Raw genomic sequence first — 14,981 nt, forward strand, 5'->3', positions numbered from 1 at the left:
AAAATTATGTATTATCAAAATTATTTCATTACTTTTTATATTAAAAAAATATTTAATTTGATTTTTAAAAAAAAAAATAAAAAAAATTAAATCTTATATTTTCCACACAAAAATACCAAATATTAACACTTATCATTTGATAAAAAGATTTCCAAATTGAACACATAACAAAATATTTGTATGTTTGGTAACGTTTATGTTTTCAGTTTATATTTACAAAAATTTTATAAACTGGTTTTTGTTTATTTTTAGAAAAACATAAACTACAAACGCGTTTGGTAATTGACAAAATGTTTAAAAAAATTTAAAAATATAAAAAAGAGTGAGAAATGACAAGTGTCGGTGGAAGACGGTGGTAGAAAGTGGTGACGGTGGGTGGTGAGTAGTTGGTGGTGGTGGTGGTAGTGGTGGTGGTGGGTGGGTGACGGTGGCGGATGATGGGTGGTAGCGAGTAGGTGGTGGTGGTGGCGGCGGCGGCGGCGGGTGGTGGTGGCAGGTGGGTGGCGGGTGGTGGTGGTGGGTGGGTGGTAGCGAGTAGGTGGCAGATGGCGGGTTGGTGGTGGATGGCGGTAGGTGGGTGGGTGACAGTGGTAGGTGGGTGGCGGATGGCGGGTGATGGTGGGTGGTGGCGGGTGGTGGTGGCATGTGGGTGGCGGATGGCCGTTGGTGGTGGGTGGTGGCGGGCGGGTGGGTGGGTGACGGTGGCGAGTGGTAGGGGGTAGCGAGTGGGTGATGGTGGTGGTGGTGGTGGTGGGTGGTGGGTGGTGGTGGCAGATGGGTAGCGGGTGGGTGGTGGTGGTAGGTGGGTGACGGGTGGATGGTGGCGGTGGTGGTGGTGGTGGCGGGTGGTGGTGGCAGGTGGCTGGTGGTGGATGGTAGTGGTAGGTGGGTAGTGAGTGGTGGTGGCAAGAAGGTGGCGGGTGGTGGTGGCAGGCGGTGGTAGCGGGCGGTGGATGGTAGTGGCGGGTGGATGACAGGTGGATGGTGAGTGGTGGTGGCAGGTGGGTGGCTGGTGGGTGGTGAGTGGTGGTGACAGGTGGTGGTGGGGGGTGGGGAGTGGGTGTGGGTGGTGGCGGCGATGGCGGTGGAGGAAGAAGGTGGTGGAAAATGGTCGCAGGTGGTAGCTACTGTTGGGTGTTAAAAAAAAAAAAAACTGAAAACTCAAAATGGAAATATATTTTTTGTGTTTTCATTTTTTGGTCAAATTTATAAACTAAGACTACTGATTTATAAATCAAAAATTTTACCAAACAAGTTTTTATTTGAGTTTTTAAAATTTTTATAAATATAAACAGAAAACTGAAAATGTAAGTGTTACCAAACGGCACCTAAACTTTTTTTCAATTGAAAACACAAATAGAATATCTAAACAAATTAGAAATATAAAATCTTACAAATTATTAGGGGATGCTCGCGATTTGCCGGTTCAGTTGCGGTTAAAGGAATCTCAAATCTGTAATCTGTCTAAAACTAGGCGGATTAAAAAAATCAATTTGCAACCGTCCACTCGTCATCATGCAACCGTCCAACATGCGGCGGGTCGGGTTAGGTTGATTTTGGACGGGCCGGGATATCCGCTGCTTACCCCTACTCTCTAGTCTACTTTTGGATGGATGGTTTAATCCGATTTATTGGGATCACTTTTAAGTTTTATTTTGATAATTTAAATTATTTATGTTTTAAGATTAGTAGAGTATATCGGCCTATTTTGGTAATATTGTTAAAAATCAATTTTTTAGCTTTTTGAATCATATCACTTCTCTATTTTTTTACATATTTTTTCAAAAAAGAGTCAAAAAAATAAAAATAAAAAACCATATTTTGGCAATATGGTTAAAAATCAATTTTTTAGCTTTTTGGATCATATCATTTATCTATTTTTTTTTTGCATGTTTTTCAATAAAAAGTCAAAACAAATAAAAATAAATCATCTTTTAACCTACTTTCCGAAATATGTCATCATCCTTACACAAAATTAAGTTGATCAGATAATGAAAATCACGTGTTGAGATCAATTTTGTATAAACTGTTTATTTTCTCATTGTTTATTTTTTTTTTCATACAAAATTGATCCAAACACGTGATTTCCGTTATTTTGGCAATATGGTTAAAAATCAATTTTTCAGCTTTTTGGATCATATCACTTCTCTATTTTTTTTGCATATTTTTTCAAAAAAAAAAAAAAAAATCATCTTTTAACCGACTTTTCGAAATAGGTCATCATCCGTACACAAAATTAAGTTGATCGGATAATTAAAATCACGTGTTGGGATCAATTTTGTATAAACTTTTTATTTTCTCATTGTCTATTTTTTTTTCATACGAAATTGATATAAACATGTGATTTCCGTTATCTAATCAACTTGATTTTTAGAAAGATTGATATACTCGACGAATCTAAAAATATGAACAGTTTAGATTATTGAAACATGGCTCAAAAGTAGGCGCAAAAGTAAGTCTAATGGGCCTACCAGTATCTCTCCAGTCCCAATTGAAGAGAAGCCAAGCCCTTGTTTTTATGTGGGTTTTTATTTGTTTTTTGCTGAATTATGTATATATATATATATATATATATATATATATGTATTTAAACTTTTTAGATGCATCTAAAAAGTAAATTTTTTAAATTGAAATATAAAAAAAAATAATAAAAAAAATAAAAACAAATGAAAATCTGAATAAAAATACATACGGATTTTTATTCGAATTTTTGTTTATTTTTAATAATTTTTTAAATATATTTCTAGCCAATTTGTTTTAATTTTTAGATGCATCTTAATTAGGTGCATCTAAAAAGTACAAAAAAATAAAATAAAATAAAAAAATCACTAAAAGTATATGACAACTCATGTGAAAACAGTTTTTGAAAAAATAAACCACATAGACTTGTCCAGTTATATGTTTGTGATATTTAAGTATGACCAATCGTGATATTAATTATTACTTAGTTATAACTCATTTGTGTGTTATCACTCATTGTAAATATTATTTTAATTATGATTGAATTTTTTTTTAATTACACCTTATGTGACATTTAATTATATTTATAATTTTTATGCTAATTAACACTACAAATGTCATAATTAACCTATGATACACACCTATAATAACCAAAGTAGGATGGTGCTTGGTTGGAAAAATTCTTTAAGTGAAATAATGATGCAAGTTTTGTGTGTGCATAGTATAATTTTTTTTTTTTGGAAGTATTTTGTATATGAATTTATGAAATATACTTTTGAATATATCATGCATTCAATTAATTTGTAATTTGTGTGTCAAGATTTGAAATAAAAAAATCAATTTTTGTTTAAAATTGTAAAAAAATTAAGGTTGTATGGTCATTAATGTTCTTTTATATTTTGTATTTTTAATTTGTCCAATCAACCCAAAACATTAGTTTAAATTCGTCAAAATATTCAATCAATCTACCAGCTGTGAGGATAGTTGGATTGACGGGAGATGAAAAATAATTGGATTGACGGGAGATGAAAAATTCTCACTTCGCCAAGTATAAAAATTGGTTGATGATTTTTTTCTTGAAAACAACTAAACACGCTAAATGCATTGGAGTAACATAATTAAAAGAAAATTTCGTTAATCAATTTCTTCATTAAGCCAAAAACATATGTAAGAAAACCTTATTAGTATTTGTTATTTACGGTTTTTCTTATAACCTTCTTTCTTGGTTATTTTCGTGGAATCAAATGAAAGGAGCTAATACGTTTATAATTTTTCTCATTATTTATAATGATATTTGTTTGGTGTTGTTTATTGTAAGTTAAAAATTCAAAAAACAGTGGCCAAATACACCTCTTATCTAACTTTTAAAAATAAGTTATAAACAAAAATTATACCAAACAGTTTGACACATACTGTAAGAATAAAAAAGCTATAAATAGTTCAGATAAGCTGCACCATGTGTGGTGAGAGTGAAATGTATGTGGTCCGCGTCATTGTAGTGTATCATATTTCTTTTTTTCTGGTTGCTAGTGTATCATAATTAACAATACACAATTTTCACCATATTGCTGTTGTTCAATTTTTAATTTTTTTACCAACCAATTGTTTGATCACCGTTGCATTTTTAAAAGGAAAAGGTTTTAGCTGAAAAACCATTTAAAGTTAGTATAGTAACACACTTCATGGTTGTAAGACTCGAGTAAAGACCACCAAACATCCTTCTGGATTTTGAAGACACCACGACAAATCAGGACTAGAATTCATGGAATAGCACAGATGCCGGTTTTTTCTTCATATTTTGCAGTCAATGTAATCTCGCCTAGACCAGTAGGACAACTTATCTGGTTCAGTGGGTGATCATGAAGAAGACAGTCTACCAGCAAGGATCTTTAATCCCTAACCCCCAAACAAAATCAAGTTCTCCATTAATTGCTTATCGACAACAAAATGGTTGGTTTTCGGGGCGTGGTTTTGGGATGTGTCAAGTTATGTAGACCACCATAGCTCACACAAACCATATGATGACCACTTAAATTCTTGATGAAAGCATAAATAAACAACCAGGTCGATCATATATTATCAACATGAACAAATAATTTAAGGACTCAGAATTGAACCCCAGGAAAGTTAGCACAATCTGGTTCTTTCTGATAAACAAGGTTGTTCATTTGCTTAGGAAATTAAATTGCCATCTAAAATAATGTTCAGCAACAGTCCTCATGATTGTATTGTAAACTAATGTTATCCAGGAAATTTGAGCCCTGAAATTAAACCATATATAATTGAATGATTATCATATGCAAACTTTCTGAAAGGCGGGAGATAAGGTGAACATGTTGGAAAATCATTCAATTATTGTAGATACACTCTGAACATTTGGTAATTAATACTCACTAAAACTCAAAATCATCCCCAAAAGTTATTTCAAAAGTCTTCAATAATTCCAAGTCATTCGCTTGCCAAATCAATTCATTTATCTACTTTAATTCGTTGCTATGTGGAGGTCTAACATACCCTTAACATTCTTTAGATATGCAACAGAAGTCATCCAGTGCTTCAATCTCGACTTTCACATACTTGGATTAACTGCCCTCAAACAGCAGTTTAATCTCAAAATCACAATTGAAGGATGAAAAGAATAATAAATAACGGTCCCCTAAGGATTCATGTCTTCAATCTCTGAGGTGGGGCAACAATTGTGTTCAATGTTTACAATTATGGAATGAGAAGAACAATTGTACCCATAGAACTTCAACAGAGCTTCTCTTACTGACAACTAGTTCTAAAGAGGGTTTTTATGCATCCAAAGAGTGACCAAAACCACCCAATTTCTCTTATTGGCAATTTTACAAACACATTATATAAAACTCTTCTGTGTAAAGGGTGTGTAGCCTAATCACTACATTCATTGATAGATTTCCATTCATGTTTGAAAATTACCTCAATAGAATCAAAACTGCCTCTAACTACATAAGAAAACTCCTCCAAGTGATGAACAAACAACCCATTCAAACACCAGTTGAAAGCAATTCAATCCAAAGCATACCCATCAACAAAACTATCCACAAAATTACTGAGAAAGTAAAATTCAGGCAGACCCAGATAATCATAGACCAATGACATACAATACAAAGCTCGCTTTTAGGTTTGCCGAGACTCTAATGGAAGCCCAAGCTCCGGTGGCATGACCTCCTTCGCCAGTCAATTTCTCTTGTTGGCAATTTCACAAACACATTATACACAACTCTTCTGTGTAAAGGGCGTTAGCCTAATCACTACATTCATTGATAGACCTCCATTCATGGTTAAAAACTACCTCAATAGGATCAAAACTGTTTCTAAGAGAAAATTCCACCAAGTGATGAACAAAAAACCCATTCACATACCAATTGAAAGCATTCAAAGCAATTCAATCCAAAGCATACCCATCAACAAAACTATCCACAAATTACAAAGAAAGTACAAATTATTGAAGAAAACAGAAAATTGAAGCAGACCCAGATAATCAAAGACCAATGACATACAAAACAAAGCTCACTTTTAGGTTTGCTGAGACTCTAATGGAAGCCCAAGCTCCGGCGGCACGACCTCCTTCGGCTTGGGCACATTCCTCGCAGCGATCGGAATAGCAATAAAAGTCTTGGTTTTGCTAATGGGTCCACTCTTCTCGAGCTGGACATAGTCGCCGACTTTGAACTTGTTATCTGGGTCGTGAGCTTGGAACTTCTTCTTCTTCCTGACCCGTCGCTTGTACTTTGGGTGCGGAGCGAGTCGTACCACCTCAACCGCCACGGTCTTGTCGTTGGTGGCGCAGACGACTCGGCCCTGAAGCGTTTTCATGGCTCGGATGGGGGGGAGGAAAGTGAGGGGAAGTGGGTTGGGAGGAGAGAGAGAGGAAGAGGGTTTGTGGAGGAGAGAGGTGGAAGAGGAGCCATGGAGGAAGGGGGTGGTGAGGGAGAGAGATTTGAATTGGCAGAGAGGGAGTTGAAGGAGAGAGGAGGTTAGGGACATTGTTCTCTCTCCTCTGTTCTTGTGATGTGAGAGTGTTGGATAAGGAAGATGATGAAGAAGAAGCTATGGATTGGGTTTTGGTGATTAGGAGTGTATCTTTAAAATACACACATTCTCCTGATAAATTATATTTATATTATAAATAACGGTGTGCTATGTACATTATTTGATATATCTATATAATAAGGGAAGAGAATTTTTAAAAATATATAAAATGTATCATAGATATATTTGATATTAACAGTTGAGATGAATCTTAAGTATATATCAACGGTTAAGATAGGTTTAGATGAATGATGATTGCCACCTAAATATACCCATCTATCCACGTCTGACCCCATTCCCCCACCTTTCTTCTCTATCTCTCTCTCTCTTAGTCTCTGTTAACAGAAGCAAAAAATCCACCCTCTCCATCACCACTGACGCTCCTCCACGTCTCACCCACCCCACATTTCCTCTCTCTCTCTGTTCTTCTTCTTGAACAGAAGCAAAAAAACTCACATCTTTATTACAACCGACGTTCCTTCTCCTCCTCATCCTTTTCCTCCGTCACGCTCCTCTTCATCAACCCTTCGATTTCAATTCTCTTCATCGACACCCACCCTCTTCGTTACCGATGCTCCTCTTCTTCCTCATTCGTTACGCTCCATTTCATCGCAAGGTAAGATTCCCTTACAACCTTTCTTAATTCCAGTATTGTTTTTTTCCCCTTTATTTGCTCTTGCCTTCATCTGTTGTTTTTGCTGCCTTTCTTTGCCATTTTCCTTCTCTCTCTGTGTTTGTTTTTGTGGCTGTGTTTGTTTTTGTGTTTTCATTCTTCAGTTCTTCAATTAATTATCATGGGTACCCAATTTCTTGCTCATTGTAGAACTGATGAGTGTTTTTTTTCCCCTTACAATCTCTTTCCCATTTTTTCTTGACACCCAAATGGAAGATTAGTTCAGCAGCATTGTCATCAATGACAAGAATACAACACCGAATCCACAATTCACATGGAATAAATTGTAAATAAAAAGTTACTAACTTACCTTTTGACTCTGATTTTTGCTCATCCCCTTTTGGTGCTTCCTTCTTCTTATTTGGGTGGAAATTCTCATAATCTACAAATAGGAGACCCATAAAAAACAAAACACAAAAAAAAATTGGTCATCTGTCCATAAAAGCCATTCAGCAAAGAGAGAATAAACAGAGTGAAAATTCTTACCATTCTCTCATTTCTCTATTTTTTTTTTGGCTCTAATTTCTGGAATAGCTATGTTCACATTTTTTGCAAAAAAGTAATGGAGTAATTGAGTAAAAAAGGGAAGACTAATTGAGTATGAAGTTCGCATGTTTACATTTTCTGCAATAGCTATGTTTACAAAAATGCTCGTTGACTTTTTTCAAGTAAATTTTATTCAATTTTCTTTGTTCAATTTCAAAGTTTTGCTGCTGTGAAATGTTCTATTTTGGGGTTGTTGGCAAAATTGAAGGTTTAGTTAGTTTCCATTCTCTCTCAGCTTTTGTTGTTTCCTTCTTTCCCCCCCATCAGAGATCACTTAGGTAAGTTATTTCTCTCAGATTTTGTTGTTTCACTCCTCTCCTTCTTTCTCTCTCAGCTTTTGTTGTTTCAGCCTTTAATTTATGGTTTGGTGTGTTATTCTTACTGTTCTTTTAATGTTACAGTAACTAATTTATACCAGCAGGAAGTGGAACTCATCTCATTTCATGTTTCGGCTTTGAGAGCATCCCCTCCCGTGAAATTTATATTTTAAAGTTTCCTTTTCCCCACCTCTTTCTGCCTCTGTTCTAAATGAAGAAATCTATTCGAAATTAAAATTACAGCGCTGATAGAAAATTTACTGACTGGAATACAGGGAGAATTTCCCTTGCTGCAATTCAAACGACGTTGTTTTTCCTTCGACTTCCTTCGAATTCGCACTCGTAAGGTAAGACTTCGAACTCGCTCCCTTTCTCTGCTCTTCATCACTATGTTGAGTTGTTTGAATTTGTTGTTTGAATTCTGTCTGATGTGAGTCCTTGATATTGGTTTGGAATTTTAGCAAAAATCTAATTGCAGTGCCATTTATTAAATTCCCTCTCCTCTATTGTTAGTGGAATGTTGGTTGGAATTGTGTGAAAGGGACTTGAAATTTTGGAGGGGAAACAATACATGTATAAAATTATGATAAAACTAAAGGAACTTCTAAAATGCCTTTTATTTTTATTGGTAATTCATTAGCCTTAAGACTAAAATGGCTTTGCTACAATCTAATAGCTACGTTTCAAAGTTAAACAAGTTTGTTTATGTAGTGTTGATTGGTTATATAAACTGTTTATTCAGGCTTCAGTTTTAGGGCGATTTTTTGAATCAATCGTCCTCCACAATTAATTGGTTTTTCTCATTTTCTGCTCTTTATCGCTGTTGTTTGTTGATTATTCTCTGAGACCGAAATAGCAGACCTGATTGAACAAAAAGGGCAAGACTTGGTGTATAGCTTAAGTCTAAAATAAAGGAAACATATATTGGAACTAAAATACATATATTATATATATGTATAGTGCTTTCAATAACTCATGTTAATTGTCACGACCCAAACCCGCCCCTATGGGTTTAGTACCGTAACCGGCCAGTAATCCGAGATTACCGAAGGCCTGTATAGCGATCCCGGTTGTCCCTTTACTGTTCTGTTGTATTTCGGACTCGGTTCCGTGATGATGGTAGTTGTATCTATCTTGTTGTCGCCCTTTAATTCCGCTTGATTGAGTTTTAGGATGTTTTGGGCAGGGTTATTACAGGTTGGTTAGGCCTTGGTTTCAATCCCTTGTTACCCAGTTTTTAGGAGGTCCGCTCGAGCGGGTTTTCTTGCGCTCGAACGGAGATTGCACACCCCCAGTATTTCGTGTCCCTGCAAAACTTCTGCAGGTGTTATTTTTACTCTCGAGCGGGTTTCTTTGCGCTCGAGCGGTGGTGCTCGAGCGGTTACTTTGGCGCTCGAGCGGGTACTACTTTTGGGTGTAAGTTCTGGGAGGGGGAAATCTACGCTCGAGCGGACTGGTTTTCGCGCTCGAGCGGGTTTACTTTATTCTTGTGTCTTGGTGCTCGAGCGGGTCCTTTTGCACTCAAGCGGGCCTAGTTTTTGTTCTTGACGCTCGAGCGTTGTGTTTTCCGCTCGAGCGGGAATGTCGTATATCAGTTGGCTGTGAGGCAGTTTTAAATCACTTTTTCTCATCCTTTCTCTCTCTTACTTTTTTGAAAAAGCCATTTGAGAGCCTCTCTCTCTAAAACCTTGCCTTCTCTCTAGATATTGATCTAGCTAGGGTGTTTTCCTCACCTTTGGTCTTTACAAAAAGGTTGTTGATCGTCGAGGGCTATCTTTTGATCCGAGGAACTCTTGGTTTGAAGCAACTTCGTTTTCACCATCTTCTTTCTTGGGTCTCATCTTTTGAGGTAGGGGTTCCTACTCACTTTTATGGTCTTTGACCTAGATTTTTAGTTGTTTTGATAAAGTGTTGAATTTGGGAAATTTTGGAACTTAGGGTTTCAAAATGTGTTAAAGAGGATTTTGTGATTTTGGGCTCATAATATGTATTTGGGTTTCAAAATGGTGTTATTGTTGTTGGTTGTTGAAATATAGACCATTGGGTTAATATTGAGAAATGGGGTAGAAAACCCTAATTGGTTGTATAAATTAATTGATATGATTAATTTGAGGAAATTGTGGTTATATGGAATTAAGTTGGAAATAATGGAATTGCGTCATTATATGGTTGAATAGTGGAGTTAGATTTGTTAATCGCTCACTTTTGAAAACATTGATATTTTATCTGTTGGAGCTTTTATTATCTGTTTAGAAATAATTGCTTGGGCTACCGGTGGAGGGTAGTTTTGATTGTTGTAGACAATGCATGATGATTAGGCAAACTAAAACTAATCATTGGATATGTCATAGGGTATGACGGTTGACAGAATACATTAATGTTATGTAATGATTGATTGTGTATATGACCTTTGAGTATATATGCATTGTGCGTGTGGGAGGAGATAGGGGATGTACTCCACGGTTTAGGGGAAGATAGGGGATGAACCTCTAAACCGGATGTTGTTTGGGAGGAGATAGGGGATGGACTCCACTGATACAGCTCATATGCTTGTTAGATGATGTGTTGATACAGCTCATATGCTTGTTATTGGAAGTGTTGATACAGCTCATATGCTTGTCATTGGAAGTGTTGATATAGCTAATATGCATATCTGTTGAAATGTGGATACAGGTTATAGCGATCCCGGGTTTACCCTTGTTGTACAGTGATCCGGACATGTGTCCGTGGATGTTGGTAGTTGGTTATTATCGTGTTTACAATCATTTTTCTTCATATTTGAGTTATAGGATGTGTTGGGCAGGTTTGTTACAGGTTGGTTGTGTTCGGGAGCCAAGTGTTGCTGCCCAGAATTTTGGACCTTCGCTCGAGCGAGGAGTTGGTCGCTCGAGCGAGAGTGGGGTTCGTGTCTGGTGGGTCGAGCCAGAGTGGCTCGCTCGAGCGAGCGGTTGCACCTGGTTCTGGACCTGAGAGCTGTCTTTCTTGGCTCGAGCGAGCTTTCTTCGCTCGAGCGGTCTGGATTTTTCTTCGCTCGATCGAGAACTTCTTGGCTCGAGCGAGAGTTTTCTGTGTCTGGTCGCTCGAGCGACCAATCCTTCGCTCGAGCGAGCGTGTTTTATATCAGCGGACAGCAGCGTCTTAAACATCACTTTTTCACTTCCTTTCTTTGATTAAACCCTCAATCCGAGCCTCTCTCTCTCTAAACTTGCATTCTCTCTAAGATTTGATCTCCCTAGGGTGTGAATCTAGCCTAGGGCCTTTGTTAAAAAGATAGAGGGTGTTGAGAGCTTCGATTTAATCTGAAAAAGTTTGGATTTGGAGCAAGTTGATCTTCGAGTCTTCATCTCCTTTGTGGCTTAAACTTTGAGGTAGGGATATCCTACTCCTCTCTATGGATTTTGTCTTTAAATTTTGGTATTTTGAGATGTTGGGCTTGGTTTGGTAATTTTGTGAAAGTTTGGGGCTTTTGTGTAATTTTACAAAAGTTGGGGTTTTATTCATAATAAACCTGGATGCATGTTTGGCATAGAGAAATTGAATGAATGTTAAATCATTGATGAAAATGGGGCCTAAGGGTTGAAATGGTAATTATGGATAACGACCTAATTACATTGTTTAATTAATTGGGATAATTAATTGTGAGAAATGAGGAAATGAAATGTTGATTTAATATCCATTGTGCATTTATTTTCTGTTTAGAAATAACTGCTTTGGGCTATCGGTGGAGGATAGTCGTGATTGTTGTAGACAATGCATGATGATTAGGCAAACTGAAACTAATCAAAGAAATGTGTCATGGAACTTGACGATTGATAGAATACATTAACTGTATGTATTGGGTGATTGTATATAGAACCAATGTGTTTATATACGTTATGTGTAGAGGAGGAGATAGGGGATGTACTCCGCGGTTTAGGGGAAGATAGGGGATGTACCTCTAAACCGGATAGTGTTGGGAGAAGATAGGGGATGAACTCCGTAGATACAGCTCATATGCTTGTCTAAAGAAGTGAAGATAGAGCTTATATGCTTATCTTTGTGATGTGTGGATATAGCTTTTATGCTTATCTGTGGATATTGTTGTTATACATATCTGTTATAGAATGTGGATATAGCTTATTTGCTTATCTGAGAATGTGGATATTGTTGTCATACATATCTGTTGAGCATGTGAGTAGTGCTTATATGCCTATATGTTGAAAAAGGGAAAATGAAAAGTAATTGGGACTTGTAAGTCGTTTGACATAAATATATGATTTATGTGATTGTATCAGTGTTGGCCATCTATCAATTGCTAATGTTTTAGTCATTGTTCATGGTTGGTTTAGTGTATTTCTACTGGGCTGTGGCTCACCCTATATGGGAATATCATTTTCAGGTGCAGGTAGCATGCCACCTCCAAGGACATAGCTGGGAGGCTAGTGGCAGGCATACTCTTGTTGATTAACTTTTGATGTATTACATGTAACTTCAAGCCAAGGGCTTAATGTGTAAACGAGTTAGTACTCTTTTGTTGTAACCAAGTGTTAACTTGGAAAGGTGTAAGCCCGTAGGGCAATTTGTTATGATGTTAACATGTAATACTTATGTAATGGAACTCTAGTGAATAAAGGACTGTGGTTAGTTTATATGTAAATGCATGTCTTATCTGATGGGTTTAATGTTGTTATTTTGAGGGTGTTACAGCTTGTATGCTTATCTGTTGAAATGTTGATACAACTAATATGTTCATCTATTGAAAAATGGGAAATGTTTAATATGAGTCATTGTCTCATATAAAGGATTGGCCAGGTTCTGAGCTGTTGATGTGTATTGTGAAATTGATAAGAAATGGAAACTGAAATGAAATGAGACTGAGTTATGAATTGGTTTATGGAAACTGAACATTTATCAATTGCTATTGTCTTAGTTATTGCTCATACTGTGTTTAGCATATCTCTACTGGGCGTTGGCTCACCCTTTATGGGACATTATTTTCAGGTACAGGTAGTATGCCACCTCCAAGGACATAGCTTGGATGTTGATGAGAGTTGAAGACTCTTCTTTTATTTATTTTGATGTATTACATGTAAATTCAAGCCAAGGGCTTAATATGTATTGAGTTAGTACTCTTCTTTTTGTAACCAAGTGTTAACTTGGAAAGTTGTAAGCCCTTAGGGCATTTGCTTTGTTGTTAACATGTAATACAGTTGTAGAATTACTCTGATGAATAGAAATGGTTAGTTTATTTTATATCAATGCATGTCTAATGAGATGGGTTTTATCTACTTTTTTTGAGGGTGTTACAGCCTGCTTAATAATAATACAGTAATACAGAGTATAGGGGCTGGTGGAAGCCAATACAGTAATTAAAATATGTCCAATGAGTTATGACAATCTGAATGCAAAAAGACTTTTCATATCATATACATATATACAATTAGTACCAAAACAGTATGTATAATATATACAATCATTCAGGACAGGGACTTAATCCCTATTTAAAACAGTACAGTACAAAAACATTCAGTCTATACAGAACATAACCAAGAAGGGGGAAAACTAAAACACCCCAAAAGCCCTAACTTGATAGGCTCGGAACCTCGCAGTGAGGCACAGTGGTTGGCTTTGACAAAAGGGAGTCTAACCCACGCTCCTAGCTCCGGTCTGGTGCCTGAACACTTACATATATATATAAGCAGTGAGCTAAAGCCTAGTGAATAACATAATGCGTAAAAAGGTTAAGAATAAATGTCCTTTCAGTATTGAAAACAATCAATTGATTCAGTGTATCATTCATTCAGTCATAACAGTCATATGTGGTACATCCATTAGCAGAACAGTACAGTAAACAGTAGGTCTTGAAAGACCGAACAGTCAATGATGGCCATCGTAATAGTAAACAGAAGTTCCAAGATAGGAACTGACAGAGATCTCTGTAACAGTAGTAGTAACAGTAACAGTAGTTGTTAAGGATGCCACAATACAGTTCAGAATAGAGGACAAATATTCATTCAGTTAACAGTAAACAGTTTAGAAAACAGTTCAGTTGATCATTCAGAAAATATTCATTTTCGAACATATCTTTACAACATTGTTACTCACAGAGTTCTGGGCTACAAATAAGCTAGTACGCGTCTCCGGATGCCAACCCTACACAGTTGTAGAATGAACACACACTAAGCTACACAATTGGAAAAATAATAACTTAATCCTTAGTTTGCCTCAGTGTGGTTCTACATCAATATCCTCATTAAGATGTCTTAAACTAGGCCTAGGAATGCCTAGGATGGAGTGAGATGCAATGATGCACTTTAAAACATTTTTCAGAATTTTCAGAAAATAGGGGTTACGCTCGAGCGTGTCTATATCCGCTCAAGCGGACATGCAGACAAGGGTATCCGCTCGAGCGTGAATCAATTCGCTCGAGCGGACTGCAAGCTACAGTAAAAGTACTGGATGTGTGAAAATCACGCTCGATTGGGTGCTCGATACCTGCTCAAGCGTGTGACACAAGTCCTCGCTCGAGCGTCCAATACCCTGCTCGAGCGGACTGTAAAACAGTGTAAAGTGCTGGATGCACGAATTTCACGCTCGAGCGCCAGTCACTCTGCTCGAGCGTGAGTCCAAAATCTGGAATTTCCAGATTTGAACCTTAAACTCAAAAACAAGTTTCAATGTACCAAATTCGATCCTTTTGGGCTAATTTCTGGAAAACACTTCAAAACTCATAATATAACATGTTTCAAAGATCAATTTGAGAAATCAAAGCCCAAAGGTAGTTCAATTAAACTCAGTTTCAAACCAATTTCCAAGAACATAACTCAAACATGACATGCATGAGTTTAAACCAATTCAAAGCTTCAATTACATGCTCTAATGAGCTAATTCTTCCAAAAACATGGTAAAATCATGAACTATACTCAAAATATGAACATGCATGTGGCAAA

At 36.8% G+C, this 14,981-nt stretch overlaps 1 protein-coding gene across 1 annotated transcript; it reads right to left on the minus strand.

Moving 5' to 3' along the window:
* Positions 1–5,822: 5,822 nt before the first annotated feature.
* Positions 5,823–6,576, minus strand: LOC114323917 (small ribosomal subunit protein uS17c). The gene has a single exon (XM_028271611.2). It carries the CDS (start codon positions 6,469–6,471, stop codon positions 6,001–6,003), a length of 471 nt encoding a protein of 156 aa, XP_028127412.1. The 5' UTR covers positions 6,472–6,576; the 3' UTR covers positions 5,823–6,000.
* Positions 6,577–14,981: the final 8,405 nt, after the last annotated feature.

The sequence above is a fragment of the Camellia sinensis genome, chromosome 15 (assembly GCF_055761805.1).
Source record: "Camellia sinensis isolate YWXY chromosome 15, ASM5576180v1, whole genome shotgun sequence".
Lineage (NCBI taxonomy): Eukaryota > Viridiplantae > Streptophyta > Magnoliopsida > Ericales > Theaceae > Camellia > Camellia sinensis.